At 40.5% G+C, this 15,803-nt stretch overlaps 1 protein-coding gene across 1 annotated transcript; it reads right to left on the bottom strand.

Annotated features, from left to right (window-relative positions):
* Positions 1-2,058: 2,058 nt before the first annotated feature.
* Positions 2,059-11,448, bottom strand: LOC115917990. Its single transcript, XM_030986506.1, has 6 exons — positions 11,335-11,448; positions 6,776-9,061; positions 6,198-6,334; positions 4,649-4,729; positions 3,675-3,889; positions 2,059-3,257 (listed from the first exon to the last, which is right to left on the bottom strand). Exons 2-6 carry the CDS (start codon positions 9,027-9,029, stop codon positions 2,519-2,521), a joined length of 3,426 nt encoding a protein of 1,141 aa, XP_030842366.1. The 5' UTR covers positions 9,030-9,061; positions 11,335-11,448; the 3' UTR covers positions 2,059-2,518.
* Between the last annotated feature and the right edge of the window lie 4,355 nt (positions 11,449-15,803).

Here is a 15,803-nt window from a genome sequence, read left to right on the forward strand (position 1 = left end):
AAACAAAACCATAAACAAACAATGTAAAGCCTATAGCTTTTCCATATAATCATGCAGGAGGGGAAATCCATGTATTTAAATAACCTGGAAAACACCCCTGAATAAATATTTTTGAGTCGCAATCATGACAAGTTGCTTAATAAGACAAACCTTACAAAGTACAAGATATCCTTTCATAAATACAAACACATTGATGCAAAGAATGCCATTGACAAGTCAGTTTTAGAATAAATAGAAAACGATACATGAACCATGTAATCTCTACTGTGAAACTGTACTATAAATACATAAACTCAAATAAATCAGGGTATTCATAAAGAAATCGATCTATGCTATTAAAGATAGCTGTCACTCTCGTAAGGTAAATGACTTTTTCGACATGTGAATGCAATCTGATTTCTCCTTCATTATATACAATGTTTCCCTTATGATGCAAGAAAGTCTCAAATTTATCTTAATATATATTTCTTTTAAAAAAAAAGATCATCATAATAGATGTAACAAACCTTCCTTTTGGTCAGTTAAGTATGTTTGTTTGTGTGATGGAGGTGCCTAATTATTTTTTCTAGCACTCCAATTTTCTTCTTCCTGAATTTTTTTTTACCAAACTTTATTATTTCTAATATTATAAAGTCTGAAATTATTCACCCCTTCATTCTTTTCCTTCAAAATCAATTGAAATCTGTAAATGATAACTTTAGTTTGAATAACATGTCAATGATAACTGTTCTTCTCTATCTCCCTCTTTTACTTCTCCTTCAGCCCCCCTCTCTCTTTCACTTTCTCTCTGTGTCCATTTGTCTGGTAAATAATAACCATTTTTAGTTGTTTACTTTTCTAATTTTTTGGAGTAAAACTTTCTGCACTAAAATGTCTAAAAGATTAAAATCAAAATCTGAAACCATCTCTATAAATTCCTTTTGAATCACTTAATATGTAAACATACATATATTCTAGCTTTTCCTCAAGATTTTTCAGTTCTATTGCAATTGTTCTCCCCCCTTCTTTTTGTATTTTCTTTTGGTTTTTGCATAGCATATTATAATAATAAATGCTCAGCAAAAAGAGAAGCAATAAATGTAAAATAACTTGGTTCTTTCGATATCAAAAGGCACTACTACTACAAGGTTACAGTTAAAATATGACATGTCAGATTATCCCTCGGACAATCAGCTACTCTCTGGACTCAGTAACATTTTTAAGGGTATCTTCCGATTATTTGAACAAAACAAAACATGATCAAATTAGAAAAATATGATGCAAATCTTAAAGTCTTTCTTTTCCTTGTCTTTGTGAAACAATTGTTATTTTCAAGGTTCATATAAACATTCTGTAAACTGTTTTAGGTAAAAATTAAAATTACTGATCCCAAGAATTCACCTCTACCTTCACTCTTTTCTCAGTGTGCTTGTAGACGTCGTGGTGCTGATAGATATTGAACAATTGCCACAAATACCAAGAACTCTAACTGGTTATCTTAAGGAGTAAGCTTCTCGTTAAGTACGTGTAGCTACAACAGACAGAGATTAGGAATAACCTTTTATTTCAACAGGCAGACAAAAATCTCTCATCTATGATGTTTGGAGTATGCTCAACCTATAAATCTGGTTTAATGAACACTGCAGCCTCAAAGCTAAATGAATAATTTTCAATGTACCGTATATGAAGATAATGTGGTCATATGCTGGACTGGTTTAAAGAAAGGGATGATACCTCCCCCCCCCCCCCCCCCCCCCCCCACACACACACACACGCACACACACACACACACAACAAACAAAAAATAAAAGAGGGAAACAGATTAAGGTAATGATTTGGGATCTTAGATCATAAAGGGAATCATTTAAGTAACCAACTTATATAGTATCGTAAATGCTTGTACCTTCATTCAGAAACCTACAGTATTCACAATTTTGTCCATTAAGATCTAATTGAGGAAGAGATACATTACTTTCACAGTTTTTTTGGTCAAAAATGACGCCTGGCTGGAATGCTCCCCAGGGAGTGGAGAAAGTGCATACATTGTGTGCGGGTATGCCTGAATCCGACGACAGGGGTAATAATATGATCGCAGGGCCCTCAGGGAGAACAGTATGAATGCTGATGAGGCTACCCTGGGTAAACAAGACATATTATTATTATTATTACCACTTTTGTGAGTATGGGCACCTACATTTCGTTTGTTTTTAACATTCTAAATGTATAAAAAAATTCTTAAATTCTCTGTATCACTTAAATAATGCAAACATGGCTCTCCCTCCATGCTATTGTGATGGACAAGGATCTCAAAGAGCAGGGTTGGACACCTGCAAGCTAGTCAAAGATGCTCTTTGGGTGAGGGGACACTGGAATACCCCCATACCAGAATCCAAGGCCGTACAAAGCTCTTCCACATGAAGAACGCGAGGATCTTGGAGCTGACGGTTGGGTATCTGCATGCATCCTTGTTATAGACAACCTGCGTTCTTTGCTTGAATTTGTGCAAGCATCCTCAGGAAAACATCTTCCTGACCGCGAATCAGATCCCATGGAATACAGCGCTCTCCAGCTTGCAGAATAGGAGGAGGAGAAGAGGAAGAGGAGGGTTGGGCATCTGGGTTCTGGTCAAAGACATCTCCTGCCCTTGGACTGAGATTGTGTTAGGATTCTTTGGAAGACGACCTGCGTTCTTTGCTTGAATTTGTGCAAGCATCCTCAGGAAAACATCTTCCTGACCGCGAATCAGATCCCATGGAATACAGCGCTCTCCAGCTTGCAGAACAGGAGGATCAGGAAGACGAGGGTTGAGCATCTGGGTGCTGGTCAAAGACATCTGCTGCCCTTGGACTGAGATTGTATTAGGATTCTTTGGAAGACATCTCCCTGGATCATAACCAGCTTCCCAAGCAGAGCACTCATCTTCTACACACAGAACAGGAGGATCAGGAAGATGAGGGTTGGGCAGTTGCGTGCTGGACATTCCCTGCCCTTGGACTGAGATTGTGTTAGGATTCTTTGGAAGACATCTCCCTGGATCATAACCTACTTCCCAAGCAGAGCAATCGTCTTCTACACAAAGAACAGGAGGATCAGGAAGATGAGGGTTGGGCAGTTGCGGGCTGGACATCCCCTGCTCTCGAACTGAAGATATGTTAGGATATGTTTTGGGACTTCTTAACTGAGTGGGTTGTCCTCTTGACTGCAAACTCGGGCCCCAGGCCTTACAGAGTTCTTCAACAATGCAATTGTGCTCCGTGAGAAGTTCCACCTTCATGTCTCTGCAAAAAAATAACATAATGTGAAAATAAACCTCAGCTCTTATTAGTTATTGATTTCCCCATTAAACGTGACTTTGAGTGGGTATTTATCATTTATGTATACATGTACATGTTTATCATGTTTATCTTTTAATGAATGCTAGATCTTTCTTGCATTTTCTTGTACTTGAACAAGGTCTATCTATTTATTTCAGAAGCATATTTCCACTGCTAACATGAAAAGTACTTAAATTTAGTACTTTCTTCTTGTTTTCAGGCTGAAGGTAATCCTGCAGAGGTTTAAAACATTGACCTTACAATCTATTTTCTTCTAAACCGCTTGGAGGCAATTTGCAATTTGCGGTATACAAATATCTTATTATTATGAATTAATGTACCAATATTAAATCCTGCAACAGTTTGAAATTTTCAGTATACCTGAACATCTTGTGCAGAAAATGTGGTATGAGGGTACAGGTCATGACTGCCATGTTCTTAATTATTGCCACATCACTGGCATCTACTCCTCCAGGAATCTGACAGGACACATGGACCACCGCTGATGGGGTCACGCTGTACTTCTCACACAGCTCTGTGAATGATGGAGGGTCGGGTATACAATGGGATGTGCAGCTAATGAGCTGATTCGCCACCTGTAAAATATGAGAAGGGGGATTGTGAGTTCTTCATCTCTTGTGTAGACATTTTAACATTGATCAAATGTGCATAAATTGACATTAATGTGCATTTGCCACTCTCCATCCAGGCATACATGGGTATATATAGTTGTCTATTTATAATTGTAGCAACCAAAGGGTTGGATTGATATAATACATACATGTTCAACATGATTATAAACATTATTCAATTGATTACAATGAAATTGGTAAATTATGAATATAAATACATGTAGATCATTAATACAAAGAACATTACAAATCATTCAGGTATATAATATGTTACAAGTAAAGTACCCAGCAAATGCTGGGGTAATGATAATTGCAGGGCCCTCTGTAAAAAAACATCATTAATGCTGCCGAGGCTTCCTTTGGTTAACTAAATGAACATTATATTAGTACAAATGTATGTGTGACTGCTTCAAAGCACTCATTTTATCACATAAAAGAAAAAGGGTGGAAACTGGTCAAGAAATAAAGAAGAAGAGCCATTTTATGCGATGCTTTGGAATATAAAATAAAGGATTTCTCAAAGTTTTAGCATCATTCCAAACAAAGGAGTGGTTATTATGCAATATCTGGGCCATGTCTTATAAAGAGTTGATATCAATCGCAACTACGTACATACGAGATAGGTGACCGTAAAATTGCGATTGATTGGCCGGACTTACAATTGATTTGGATGAGTCGTAGCTCTCTATAAGACGGGGCCCTTTGAACGTTATTATCACTCACCTTGATATCGAAAACATTATCAAGGCGGAGTGGCATCTTCTCACACAATATAGCACAGATCCTTTGGACATCAAATACCACCTGTAAAATGACAAGGATAATTAACAGTAATATAAAGTCCATATAACTTAATTACAGCCATCTTCATATCTTCTCTGACTCTCTCCTTTTGATTAGCTTATTCAAGTAATTTTGAACAGGATCTTTGTAAGATTCAGAACTTGAAGCGAGTTGATCCAGGTTAAAAGTAAAATTTGAGAAACCTGTTGGTGACAGTTGACACTTGTTGGTGAAATGTTGACACATAGTCTGTTAGTGAGAAAGTTAAGAATGTTTGAAAGAGGATACCAGTACCACTGATTTAGCCAGTGCCCAACAGCTACTTTACTTAACATGGTGAAAGTTTGTTTTCTATTCATTTGACTTGTGAGGGGGGGGGGGGGGGTGACGAGGTTGCCCAACAATACACCACAATGACTTTCAAAATTGCCTAATTACAAATTCCTACATTCATAGTGATCTTAACTTTACTCAATCTCAACATATCTTTTTCAGCTCTTTTCCAACTTTATCAATTTGTTTCTCGATTTTTTTTCTCCCTCCATTCAGTAACTTACATTAAAGTCGGAGAGCCATCAATTTTTCCCCTTTTGACAAAACTAATTTGACAGCAGCAAACTACCCTATCATTTTGTGGTACTTTTCCTGTTTCTACTGGATCACTGCCAAGTCGACACATAACAGGATATCATTAGTTTCCGCAACTTTGGCAAGCTTGCTGCACTTCGAAACGTGACATGATGTATTATTAAGCTAGGTGTAAACATGCACATGACAAAGTTGGTCCCATACAGCCACTTTCAGATTGTAACAATTGTGAACACACTGAACCTTCAACAGTTTGAAAAGATTTACCTTCACCCAAGATAGACAAAGAATTTTAAAAGTATTTTTTTTTTCCATTTTTTGATGAGTATTATACAAATAATACATGTTTGCAAGTGCATTAGTGAATATGCACTGCCCACAAGTTGAGTCACAGTAGGATAATGAACAAGACTTGTTGAGTTTATAGTCTGTCTCTTTGTGACTTTTAAATGCAGTGCATATCACTAATGCACGAGCTAAAAACATATTTGTTTTACAAAATGGGTCTACAATATGAGTATAAAGTCAAGAAATTAGAAGTTGTTTTCACCAAAATGCACTCCTGTGCATATGGTAAAAATTAATGCAAGCATGCATGATCCACTTCAAACGCTTCTCATTGGCTACATACTTGAACTTATTTGATAGAGTATTATTCTGTAGAAAGTGAATTCAAATGCATGAGTTCTTGCTGCCTAGTGAAAAGATTACCTTGATTTGGTGTTAGTTTTAAACATTCATAGAAAGGATGGTGTTTGATAGCCTGGTTTTATGACCGATCAGACTTATCCACATTCCTATGGGTGCATGCATATCTCATTGGTTGATTGAGACAACATTTTGTAATCATTCTCTAATTCATTTGACACAGAAAATGTAAACAATGTAAGAATTTGCTGACCTTGAGAATAGTTGTACTTGTGAGAAGAAGCAATAACTGGTGAAAGATGTCTCCTGTCTTGCTCGATGCTCTACACTCTTCTACGGGTCCTTGGGATGTGGTGGAGGACTCTCCAAAACTGTTGGCACTCCTAGTTCCTGACTACCTGACGCAGATGTCTCTGTTGATGGGGGTGATGCCATTGGTACGTACTTCTGAATCTTAGTTGCTATCACCTTACCGTCCCACTGCCTCATCACGAACCACTTACTGTCACAATCTATGCCAACCACCGATGAGGTAGACTCAAAGAGAGGATGACACGCCTGGATCCATTCTTCAGCTGTCTGGACAACATGCACAACCACAGGACCCGCTGCTGTTGGAAATGTGGGCTCCATTCTGGGCTTTTTGCTTGGGTTTTCATCATCCATCTCTTCACCATCTTTCATTCCTTCACTCTGGTTAACTAGTGTACTGGATCTTTTCTTGCGCATTTTCCTTTTACCTTTGGATGACTGCCCATGAGCAGATCTGAGGGAAATTGTTCCGCTGTTATTGAGAAATATGTCTTGGTAGTGGGCAAGTGTATGTTTTACCTTCTTCTTTGTATGCCCAAACACTTGCCTCTCTTTTGCTGTAAGGTTTTCCCTGATGAAATCCACAAGCCGATTTAGTTGACGACTTTCTGTCAAATATTCCTCTACTTTCTTCAGACCAGTTTGTCCATGGATTCAATCTCATTTGGGTCGTCTTGTGCAAGACGACTAGGTCACTTGGCGGGATGACATGAAAAGTATCCTTCTGAAACAGGAGAATTGAGAGCAGTTCCTCCGGAGTTCTTCCCAGGGTCCTTCTTGTAGGTCTGTCAAGTTTGTGAGAAGCTACTATGGAAGTGTGAATGTCTTGTAAGACCATAGGTCCATGACTTTCTAGGAGCTTTTCCACAAACCTCAAGCCTCTGTCTAGATCTCTTGATGATTCACTTTTACAAGCTTCATGAAAACTCTCCCTTTGTTTGTTACTGGTAATAGAGTCAAGATTATTGTTCTTGTCACTGATGTCCAATGGCTTGGAGGAGATGATATCTCCAGTAAAGGAACTATGTACTCTTGTCTGTGCAGTCTCCTCAGCAGACTGTCCAACTCTGATGTCCTTTGTAGATAATGTGGATGCACTCTCAGAGGTTCCATATCTCTTAGTTGCGCATGACTTTGCAGGGTCGCTAAGAGCCATTCGACGACTCTTTGTCAGGGATACTCTGCCATCACCATGGATGAGGAAGCGATCTGGGTACGCTGCTAGCAACTTCCTGAGTGAATGCATTCCTGAAATGCAACCTGTACTCAAAGACTCATGTCTGACGACTTGATTTAGAAGTGTCTTTACAAAACTAGTCTTGGATGTTCTCAGATACTTCTCTAGATACTCGACAACTTTAGTGACTTGGTTACTGCCTTCATGATGGGTATTCCTCAACATTACAATGCCTGGAGGTGATGCAAACTTGAAGATCTTGGGCTCTCTGGCAATGGTATATGCCAGCTCCTTCTTGTTTCGCCCTGTCACTTTCTCTTCATTTGCTGTCATTATCTTTTCGTGTTTGAGCATGTTCAGTAGTATGCCTACTGGTTGAGGGCCGTTCTTCTGCAAGAAAACTTTTATCTTCTTTATGCCTCTTTCATAGTTCGACGTAAACAATGACTGTGACATAACTTGATTACCCTGAACATGGAAAGGTAACTTGTCATCCAGGAGTATGGTAGAAATGTCACAGCTACATTCACCATCATGAGTAGGGATTTTAGAAATGGCTGCAGTGATCTCTCCAATACTAACCCACTCATCACGTTCCTTCAAGTATCTGTTAATCCATTCAGTCCTGACATAATGTCTGCAGGGCTTGAAACTACCAGCTTTCAAGTGAACTCTACCTGACTGTGATAACGGTTGGAACATTTGAGGCTCTTTAGAAATGGTCTCTGCAAAATCCTTCTTATTGTCTCCGAGAGCCCTTAGTTCTCTCTCAGACAGATGCTCTGCTTCTTTCAGCATATGCAGCAAATCATCTACCTTCTGTGGACCATTCCTCACTAGAACATCTGTCACTTTCTGGAGACCAGACTGATGATATGACTTTTCATAGACAGTATTCCCTTGCACATGGAAATGCTTGCGGATGTTAGGAAGCATAAGCAAGGATCTTATGGCACATTGACAAGAATACTTACTTGTCAGAAGCTCCGATCTTACCTTGTCCATATCATCAATGGAAGTCCATCCAGCATGCTCCTTAAGATACTGCTCGATCCATCCTATTATGCCTGAATGACAACAGGAGGGATCTAGCACCGCATGGACCCCACGTAGCACTATCAAACCAGTTGACTGCTCCCTGGCAAAAATGGCTGACTCGTTGCAGATTGTGGTCTTCAGTTCTCTTCTGTTTCTTCCAAGGGCCACTTCCTCACCTTCTGTAACTTTCTGCCTCAGATTCCTAAGAAGTATATTCATTGTTAAAGGGCCTTTCTCCTCAAGGAGATGTTCCATCTTCCGGAGACCGCTTTCATAGGCTGTCATCAAGCACACCACATTTTCTCTAACAAGAAATTCCTTCAGGAAGGTTGCGCTTCTCATCACTTCAGTGACCTTACATCTACATGGAAAGCTGTCTGTCCTTGGACCGCTTGACCTTGCAGTGCATATTGTACTCAAGTCTGCCCAGCCCCCGCGTTTATTCAGGTATTGCTTAATCCATTGCCTTGCTTCCCAGTGACTACATGGTATGCCATCCAGGTATGGTCGGAGGTTGGAAGACAGAATAGAAGATGCCACAAGCCTGCAGCTGGCCATTGTGTCTGGTGATGTCCTTTACCCAGACAATTCTGTAAGATGAAAAAATAATATAATAATATAATATAAATCATTAACTGATTAATGTCAACCTGTTACAAGCCTTTAAAGTCGTTTTAAGCTCCCACAATAACCAATAGATTGCAAAAGAAATCTTGTAATTGAATTAGCAAGAGAAAAGGACTTATATTTTTTTCATAAAATACATGGATTTTAAGTAAAGCTTACTGGACCCCATATTAAGATATTTCTCTACCACGTCTTTATTTTTCAAATGAAGCAGAAGGGGTTTCATGAATTCTGTTCCCTTGTGTAAAATCTTTAATTATTTAATCTTCAAATAGGTTTTGTGTTATAAGGCAATAAGAGTCTGTTGATTGTTTTTAAAGGGGTAGGCCTATTGAAGTATTGTTAAACTTCAAGTCTCACAATAATACAAACAACCTGCACAGGCCCCAATCATTGCAAACTCAATGGCATAAAACAAGAATAGCATTTAAGCCCCGTTGGGGGGGGGGGGGGGGGGGGAGGGAGATACTCAGATTTGGTTTGGACGGGGGTGTGCCGCTTAAGCCTCAAAATCTCTACCCATTATTAGGGTCCATTTTGGGGCATTTTCCTCACAAAAAAGACCCATTTTCCACAATTTTCAGGTGTTTTTCAAATTACCAATTTTGAAAAAAACAGATCCATTTTTAAATTTATAGTATATTTGTTAAAAGTGGGACCCATGCTTGGGATTTTTTTGTTAAAAAGTCACCCATTAGAGTGGCACACCCCTGTATGTCCCAATATTTGAGTACCCCCCCCCCAGATTTAAGCGGAGGGCCAAAGTAAAATATGTTTTTTGTAAATGTAAAATATGCCTTCCACTACCGCATCAGTTAAGCAGACCTTGTTTATTTGAAAGATTTTATCATAATACACAATATTTCAGGTGTTTTTTTAATAAATTTGTAGCGAAAATCCCTAAATCGGAGGGGGCGTCCAAAAAAGCGTATTATGTAAATAATATTTAGGGAACCTTGAACCACCATGAGTTTGGGATTAATTAACATCGCAAATTTATCAAAAACCATTATTTTCCATATAAAATCAGAGAGGTGCATTTTTTCATAATTTTTCAGGAATTTGTCTATGTACATGGACAATATCCTGTGTAAAGGAGAGGTTCATATCTCTTTTCAACAAAAAGTTATAGCAACCCAAAGTTATTGATTTGATTTCCACAAAAACAAAATTTTTGCCCACATGTGTATTATTAGTGTATTGAGGACCTGTTTGGTGCGTTTACATTGAGTTTGGGAGATCAAGCACCTTTTTTGTTGTTGTCTAATTTGTGAGGAAATATTTAGCAGCCAATCATGAAGCCGATGAATAAGCAGGGGGGGGGGGGAATCTTATTTTTTAGTCAGGGGAGGGGTAGGGGGCCTGTTTTACTTTTTTGTTTAAAAAAGGTACAATTAATGTTACCATCTAATTTTTAAAAGTTTTTTTGCAAGGGGGGGGGGGCGGCGACGGCTGGGCCCGTTACCCCCCCCCCCTTCCCGCACCTGGGTCAGACTACATACGTATCAATAAAGCAACCTTTGCCTTAATTGGTCAGGCTACAAATAGATCTAGTACTAGTAGTAGTACAACTACAAGCAGCAATATGGGAAGATTACACAATGAAAATATTTCAAAGAGAATAAACTTAAATAAACAATTTGAACAAACATTAGTTAAATGTCCAGTCATTTCTCTCATTCTCAACAGAAAGTGTTCATACAATCTCTCTGGATATTGTATTCATTTTAAGGTCTTATTTGTTTGAACTTTCTAAAAAAAGTAAAAACATGGCTAACACTAACACTAAGTAACACTAACAGTACTCGGTAGTAGACCCCCGGGCCCTAACTTCTAATTTTACTACAACAATTTATAGCATGATAAGTAGCATGATTATTTGAGAGCCGCCTTCTGCGTTCATCTGGCAAACGACACAGTCCCCAGCCCCCGCCCCCCCCCCCCCCCTAAAGAAAGGCTCAAAACGTGGTATAGATCTATGCAGCTTGGCCTAATTGGCCTTGGAGCCTTCGCCCCTAGCATTCACCACTGACCTGGTGACATCCGACAGTGCATCCATATGCACCCGGTAGTACAACAGGGACCCCAGCGCAGCGCACAGCGCAAGTGAGCAGCTACTACTAGGCTCGCACCAAACATGTGGAGGTGCAAATCGACGTTCGTATATCTGTACCGTATACTAAACGTTACTTTGTGTGAATTAAATTGATATGAATGAATCTATAATATACCTTACCGTTATCATGTTAATGACGTGGTCAAAAGAACGCCTTAATTCATTTGATAATTGCTGCAGTCTTTCTGGATACACTTTCTGGAATCTGGATACACTTGCACAAATCACAATAGACCCTAGACTGAGTTTACGTCACAAAAGAGAAAGTTGCGGAACTTCAATTTCGGCGGAACATTCCATGATTCGGCAGGCGGAGGGCTAATAAAAATAAAGGGTAAGTACCGTAAGTACAAAGAGGGGCACTTGCCCCGGGCGGCACTTGAAGGCTGGACGCACAACAAAAAAAAACAAAAAAAAAACAGAAAATTAAAGGGGTGCAGTTGTGTGCGCCATTTTAAACAAAGCCAATGACCTAGAGGTCATGTATTTATGCGTAAATTAAGATTGCGCCCATGCAAATTATGATGATATCACTGCCTACGCGCTGCGTTGTGCGCGCACATCATCATTTGCAATTTTCTGGGCCCAAAAAAAAAATCATCTGACCATGCATGCACTGAACTACCGGGGAATCTGCCCCCTGGACCCCAGTGACCTACCAGTGCCACAAATAAGGTATCAAAATATGCTCATATGACAATAATTAAATGCCTAAAACCCCTTGACTTTCGGTGGCTCTGACACCTGCAGTGCCAGGGAAGGGGCGGGGCGTGGGTCCCCCCTTTCGAAAAAAAAATCATCTGAAAACACGTGATTTTTACCTGGCGCTCAAGGGGGGGGGGGGGTGCAAATTTTAAAATTTTCGAGGACGAAAAAAAGGTGGGCCCCCCTCCCCTTAGAAATCCTGGATCCGCGCCTGGCCTCCTGCATGGATAATGGACCCCACCTAGGCAGGCACGTAGCACGTAGGGGGGGGGGGGGGGGAGACACGTGCCTCGATCCCCAGAAAAAAATTCCAAGATCGGTTGAACTTTTTTAGACCCCTTTTTTTTTTATCTCGATCGATTACATGTATGTGCCCCCCCCCCCCGAAACATCAAACTCTGGCTACGAGTCTGCACCTTGGGTGGCTGGATGCTAATCTGACGGTAATTTAAGTTTGAAACTCCTGAGCTTTTGGGGTCTCGGCCCCCTGGACCTCACGCCAATTAGTGTCCTGCCAGTGTCACAAATGAGGTATCGGAATATGTTCATCTGAACGTAATTAAATGCCTAGAACCCCTAAGTTTTCGGGGCTCCGTCCCCCTGAGCTTCGAGCCAACACCAAATTTTGTCATGCCGGTGTCACAAATACGTCATCAAAATATGCTCATCTGACGGTAATTGAATGTTTAAGACCCCTGAGCTTGAGGAGGATCCTCCCCTTGGACCCCACACCAATTTGTGTCCTGTTAGTGTCACAAATTAATAAGGTATCAAAACATGCTCATCTGACAGCAATTAAATGCCTATACCCCCTGAGCTTCTGGGGCTCCACCCTTGACCCCCGCCGAGAAACGTTTAGCGGGGCCTGTATACACTGTCGCTCATAAAGGTGGAATGTTTTTTATCCCAATTTATGCAATTATTTTAAAAATAATTTAAAAATAATAGATCTAGATGATAGTATACATTCTCAGATTTTATTGAATAATAATTTGCCAATGTGTGTTTTGCGTGACTGCTAAAGCATGTGTATGCTACTATGCTTATCAACTAGGGGACCTATGCCCTTAAATCATAAATGACAGTAATGAGGATTAATGCCCCACAAAAGGGCACTAATATAGCACATCGACACGGTTTTGATCCTGAGGCCTCACAGTTACGAGGCCATTACTTTGTCACTGAACCATGACTGTACGCAGCGGGGGCTAGAGTAGGGGGGCAGTTTCCATAAATAAAAAAAACACAGAAAATGCAATCATTTTCAATAATTTATAGCATTTTTCCCCGGTTCCCAACATAAACAAATCTTTTGTGTGCCCATGCCTCGAGCCATAATGCTTGGCCGTCCAGAGGATTTTTTTTATGTTGGGGACCAGGGTAAATGCAATAAATTCTTGAAAATTTATTGCATTTTCTGTTTTTTTTTTTTTTTTTTTAAACCACCCCCTACCCAGTTAGAAGGAAAGGAGAAGAAGAAAAAGATGAATTAGAATTAGAAAATCGGAGGGAAGGGAAGGAGGGAGAGGAAGGAAGAATCAAGAAGAAGAAGTTGATGAAGTAGTACAGTATTAGTAGTAGTATCAGGCGCGTACACAGGGGGGGGGGGGGGGTGGAGGTTAACCCCCCCCCCCTTTGGTATTTTTATGTGTGTAACCCCCCCCCCCCCCATCACCCCCTAAACCCCCCCCCCCCCTTTGGATTTTTTTTTTTAATTTAAAAAAATAAAAAAATAAAAAAAATATTCCCATGGCTGACCTAAAAAGGTGACCTTACCCCCCCCCCCCCCAACGGAGCCAAATGTCAAATTTCGAGACCCCCCCCCCAAAAAAAAAGTGTCCTCTTACCCCCCCCCCCCCCCCCCGCTTATTCAGCGGCTGACTGAGTCGTTGTGAAATTTTTGGCCCGATTTATAAATGTAACCCCCCCCCCCCTGAGTAGTATAGTAATCGTAGTACAGTAGGAGATTTTCGAGTAAGCATCTGAATATCTTATTTGTTCGTCAGTAATTAGGCCTAGTTATCGGATTTTGAAAAATGCTCAATTTAGCTCATTTCATGCATGTTAATTATTACCAAAGGGGGTAATGGGTCAGTGATGATAGTGTCTGACAGGCGCGGATCCAGGGGGCGAGCGGGCCTTGCCCCCCCCCCCCCCCCGCAAAAAAAAGAGGGAAGAAAGGAAAAGAAGGGAAAGGGAAAGAGGAGAGAAAGGGAAAGAAAGGAGAGGAAGAACAAAAGAAAAGGGGGAAGAAGGAGATCGGGGGGTGGGGCTGAAAGGGCCTTGCCTCCCAGGCTGTTGCCCCCCCCCCCCAATCAAAAAAATAAGAGAGAAGGAAGAAAGGGAATGGAAAGAAGGAAATACTGGCGTACTGATAGGGGGAAGGGGGCTAGGGGAAATCAAATTCAAATGTGGTTTAATTCTAATTCCATACGGTGGATTACAATAATGCTGAAATTACATAATCTCCGAGATTTTTCCTCACCTTTTAACCCTAATAAGGCCGGGGGGGGGCCATTATGGCCCCCCCCCCCTCCACAATTTTTCTGATTGCTCGGGAACGCATATGGATAGCGCCCCGCCGCTCGCTGACTTTTTTCTTTCAAGCCTTGCGCAACTTTTAAAATAATTTTTTTGAAAATCGGACCTACGGTTACAAGGTCACGTGACCTTTTGTCCTTGCATGTCAGCCTGAAAATCGCTCATTTTCGTGATTTGTGTACAAAACGTATGGCAAAGTCATTTTTCCTAAAAACAGATCAAACATGGGTTATTGGGTCTTGATTAAAGTTTAGGTGGTTGTTTTGGGAGTCAAAATAGTTGAATTGTAGTAAAAGATGAAATAAAACAACAAAAACAATGAAATACATAAGTTAAAAAAACAATGAAATACATAAGAAATTATCAAAACAAGGGATAACATAAGAAATAAGCTGGCTCTTCCAAATTTTTTGTCTTATTATTATTCAGAATGGTCTAATGAATATATCTAGTGAAAAAGAATGCTTAAATATGAATAATATATGATTTATGGGTAAAAATGTGATTTTTATGACTTTATTTGCATAAATTACCATAAATATGCAAATGAGTGCATTTTTCAAAAAATTGAAATTATCATATTATTCTTTACACTTCACTTGACATGCGTGCAAATTTTCGCGGCGATCGGCCGCTTTGCGGCCGAGATCTTAAGGGGGGGCCATAATGGCCCCCCCCCCCCCCGGCCCTACTAAGACTTCAAATAGCCCGGCCCTATTAGGGTTAATAAATTATACTTGTTTATGTGTTTGTTAGAATATGACAAATTCCTAAATTTACCGTGAGCCAGGCAAGAAATATGATTCTTGAGATTCCTACATGTCAGGGCCCGAGGAACGGAGGGGATCGGGAGCCTCGACCCCCCCCCCCCCCCCCCTTTTTTTGAAAAAGTATATTAAAGAGAACGAAAAAAATAATAGAGCAAGAAAGAAAAAAATAGTGTCCTGCCAGTGTCACAAAATAATAAGTTATAAAAAAAATGCTCATGTGGCCGTAATTAAGCGCCTCAAACCCCTGAGCTTCCGGGGGCTCCACCACCTCGATCCCCCCCCCCCAGGGGCCCTAAGGCGGGCCCCTGAATGCTTATCTGACAATAATTTATTGCCTTAAATCCCTGAGCTTCTGGGGTCGGACAAGGTATCAATCAAAATGTGTTTTTCTGTCCGAGGGCGTGTAGCCAAGGGGGGGGGGGGGGGGGGGGGGGGCGGTGGGGCGGTCCCCAAAAAATCGCCGGCCAAAAGGAGAGAAAAGGAAGAGGACGTAGGAAGAAAAAAGAGCAGACAAGGAATATCTTTGAAATTCAGACAAGGATTAAGAGTAAAGAACGGTACAACGAATCGTCT

The sequence above is a fragment of the Strongylocentrotus purpuratus genome, unplaced genomic scaffold (assembly GCF_000002235.5).
Source record: "Strongylocentrotus purpuratus isolate Spur 01 unplaced genomic scaffold, Spur_5.0 spur5_contig_838, whole genome shotgun sequence".
NCBI lineage: Eukaryota > Metazoa > Echinodermata > Echinoidea > Camarodonta > Strongylocentrotidae > Strongylocentrotus > Strongylocentrotus purpuratus.

Coding starts and splice junctions, on each gene's coding strand:
- LOC115917990 (XM_030986506.1), bottom strand. CDS start 9,029: ATGGCCAGCTGCAGGCTTGTGGCATCTTCTATTCTGTCTTCCAACCTC. Junction 4,730..6,197: donor CAAGTACAACTATTCTCAAG/GTCAGCAAATTC, acceptor GTCATTTTACAG/GTGGTATTTGATGTCCAAAG. Junction 3,258..3,674: donor TTTCTGCACAAGATGTTCAG/GTATACTGAAAA, acceptor ATTTTTTTGCAG/AGACATGAAGGTGGAACTTC.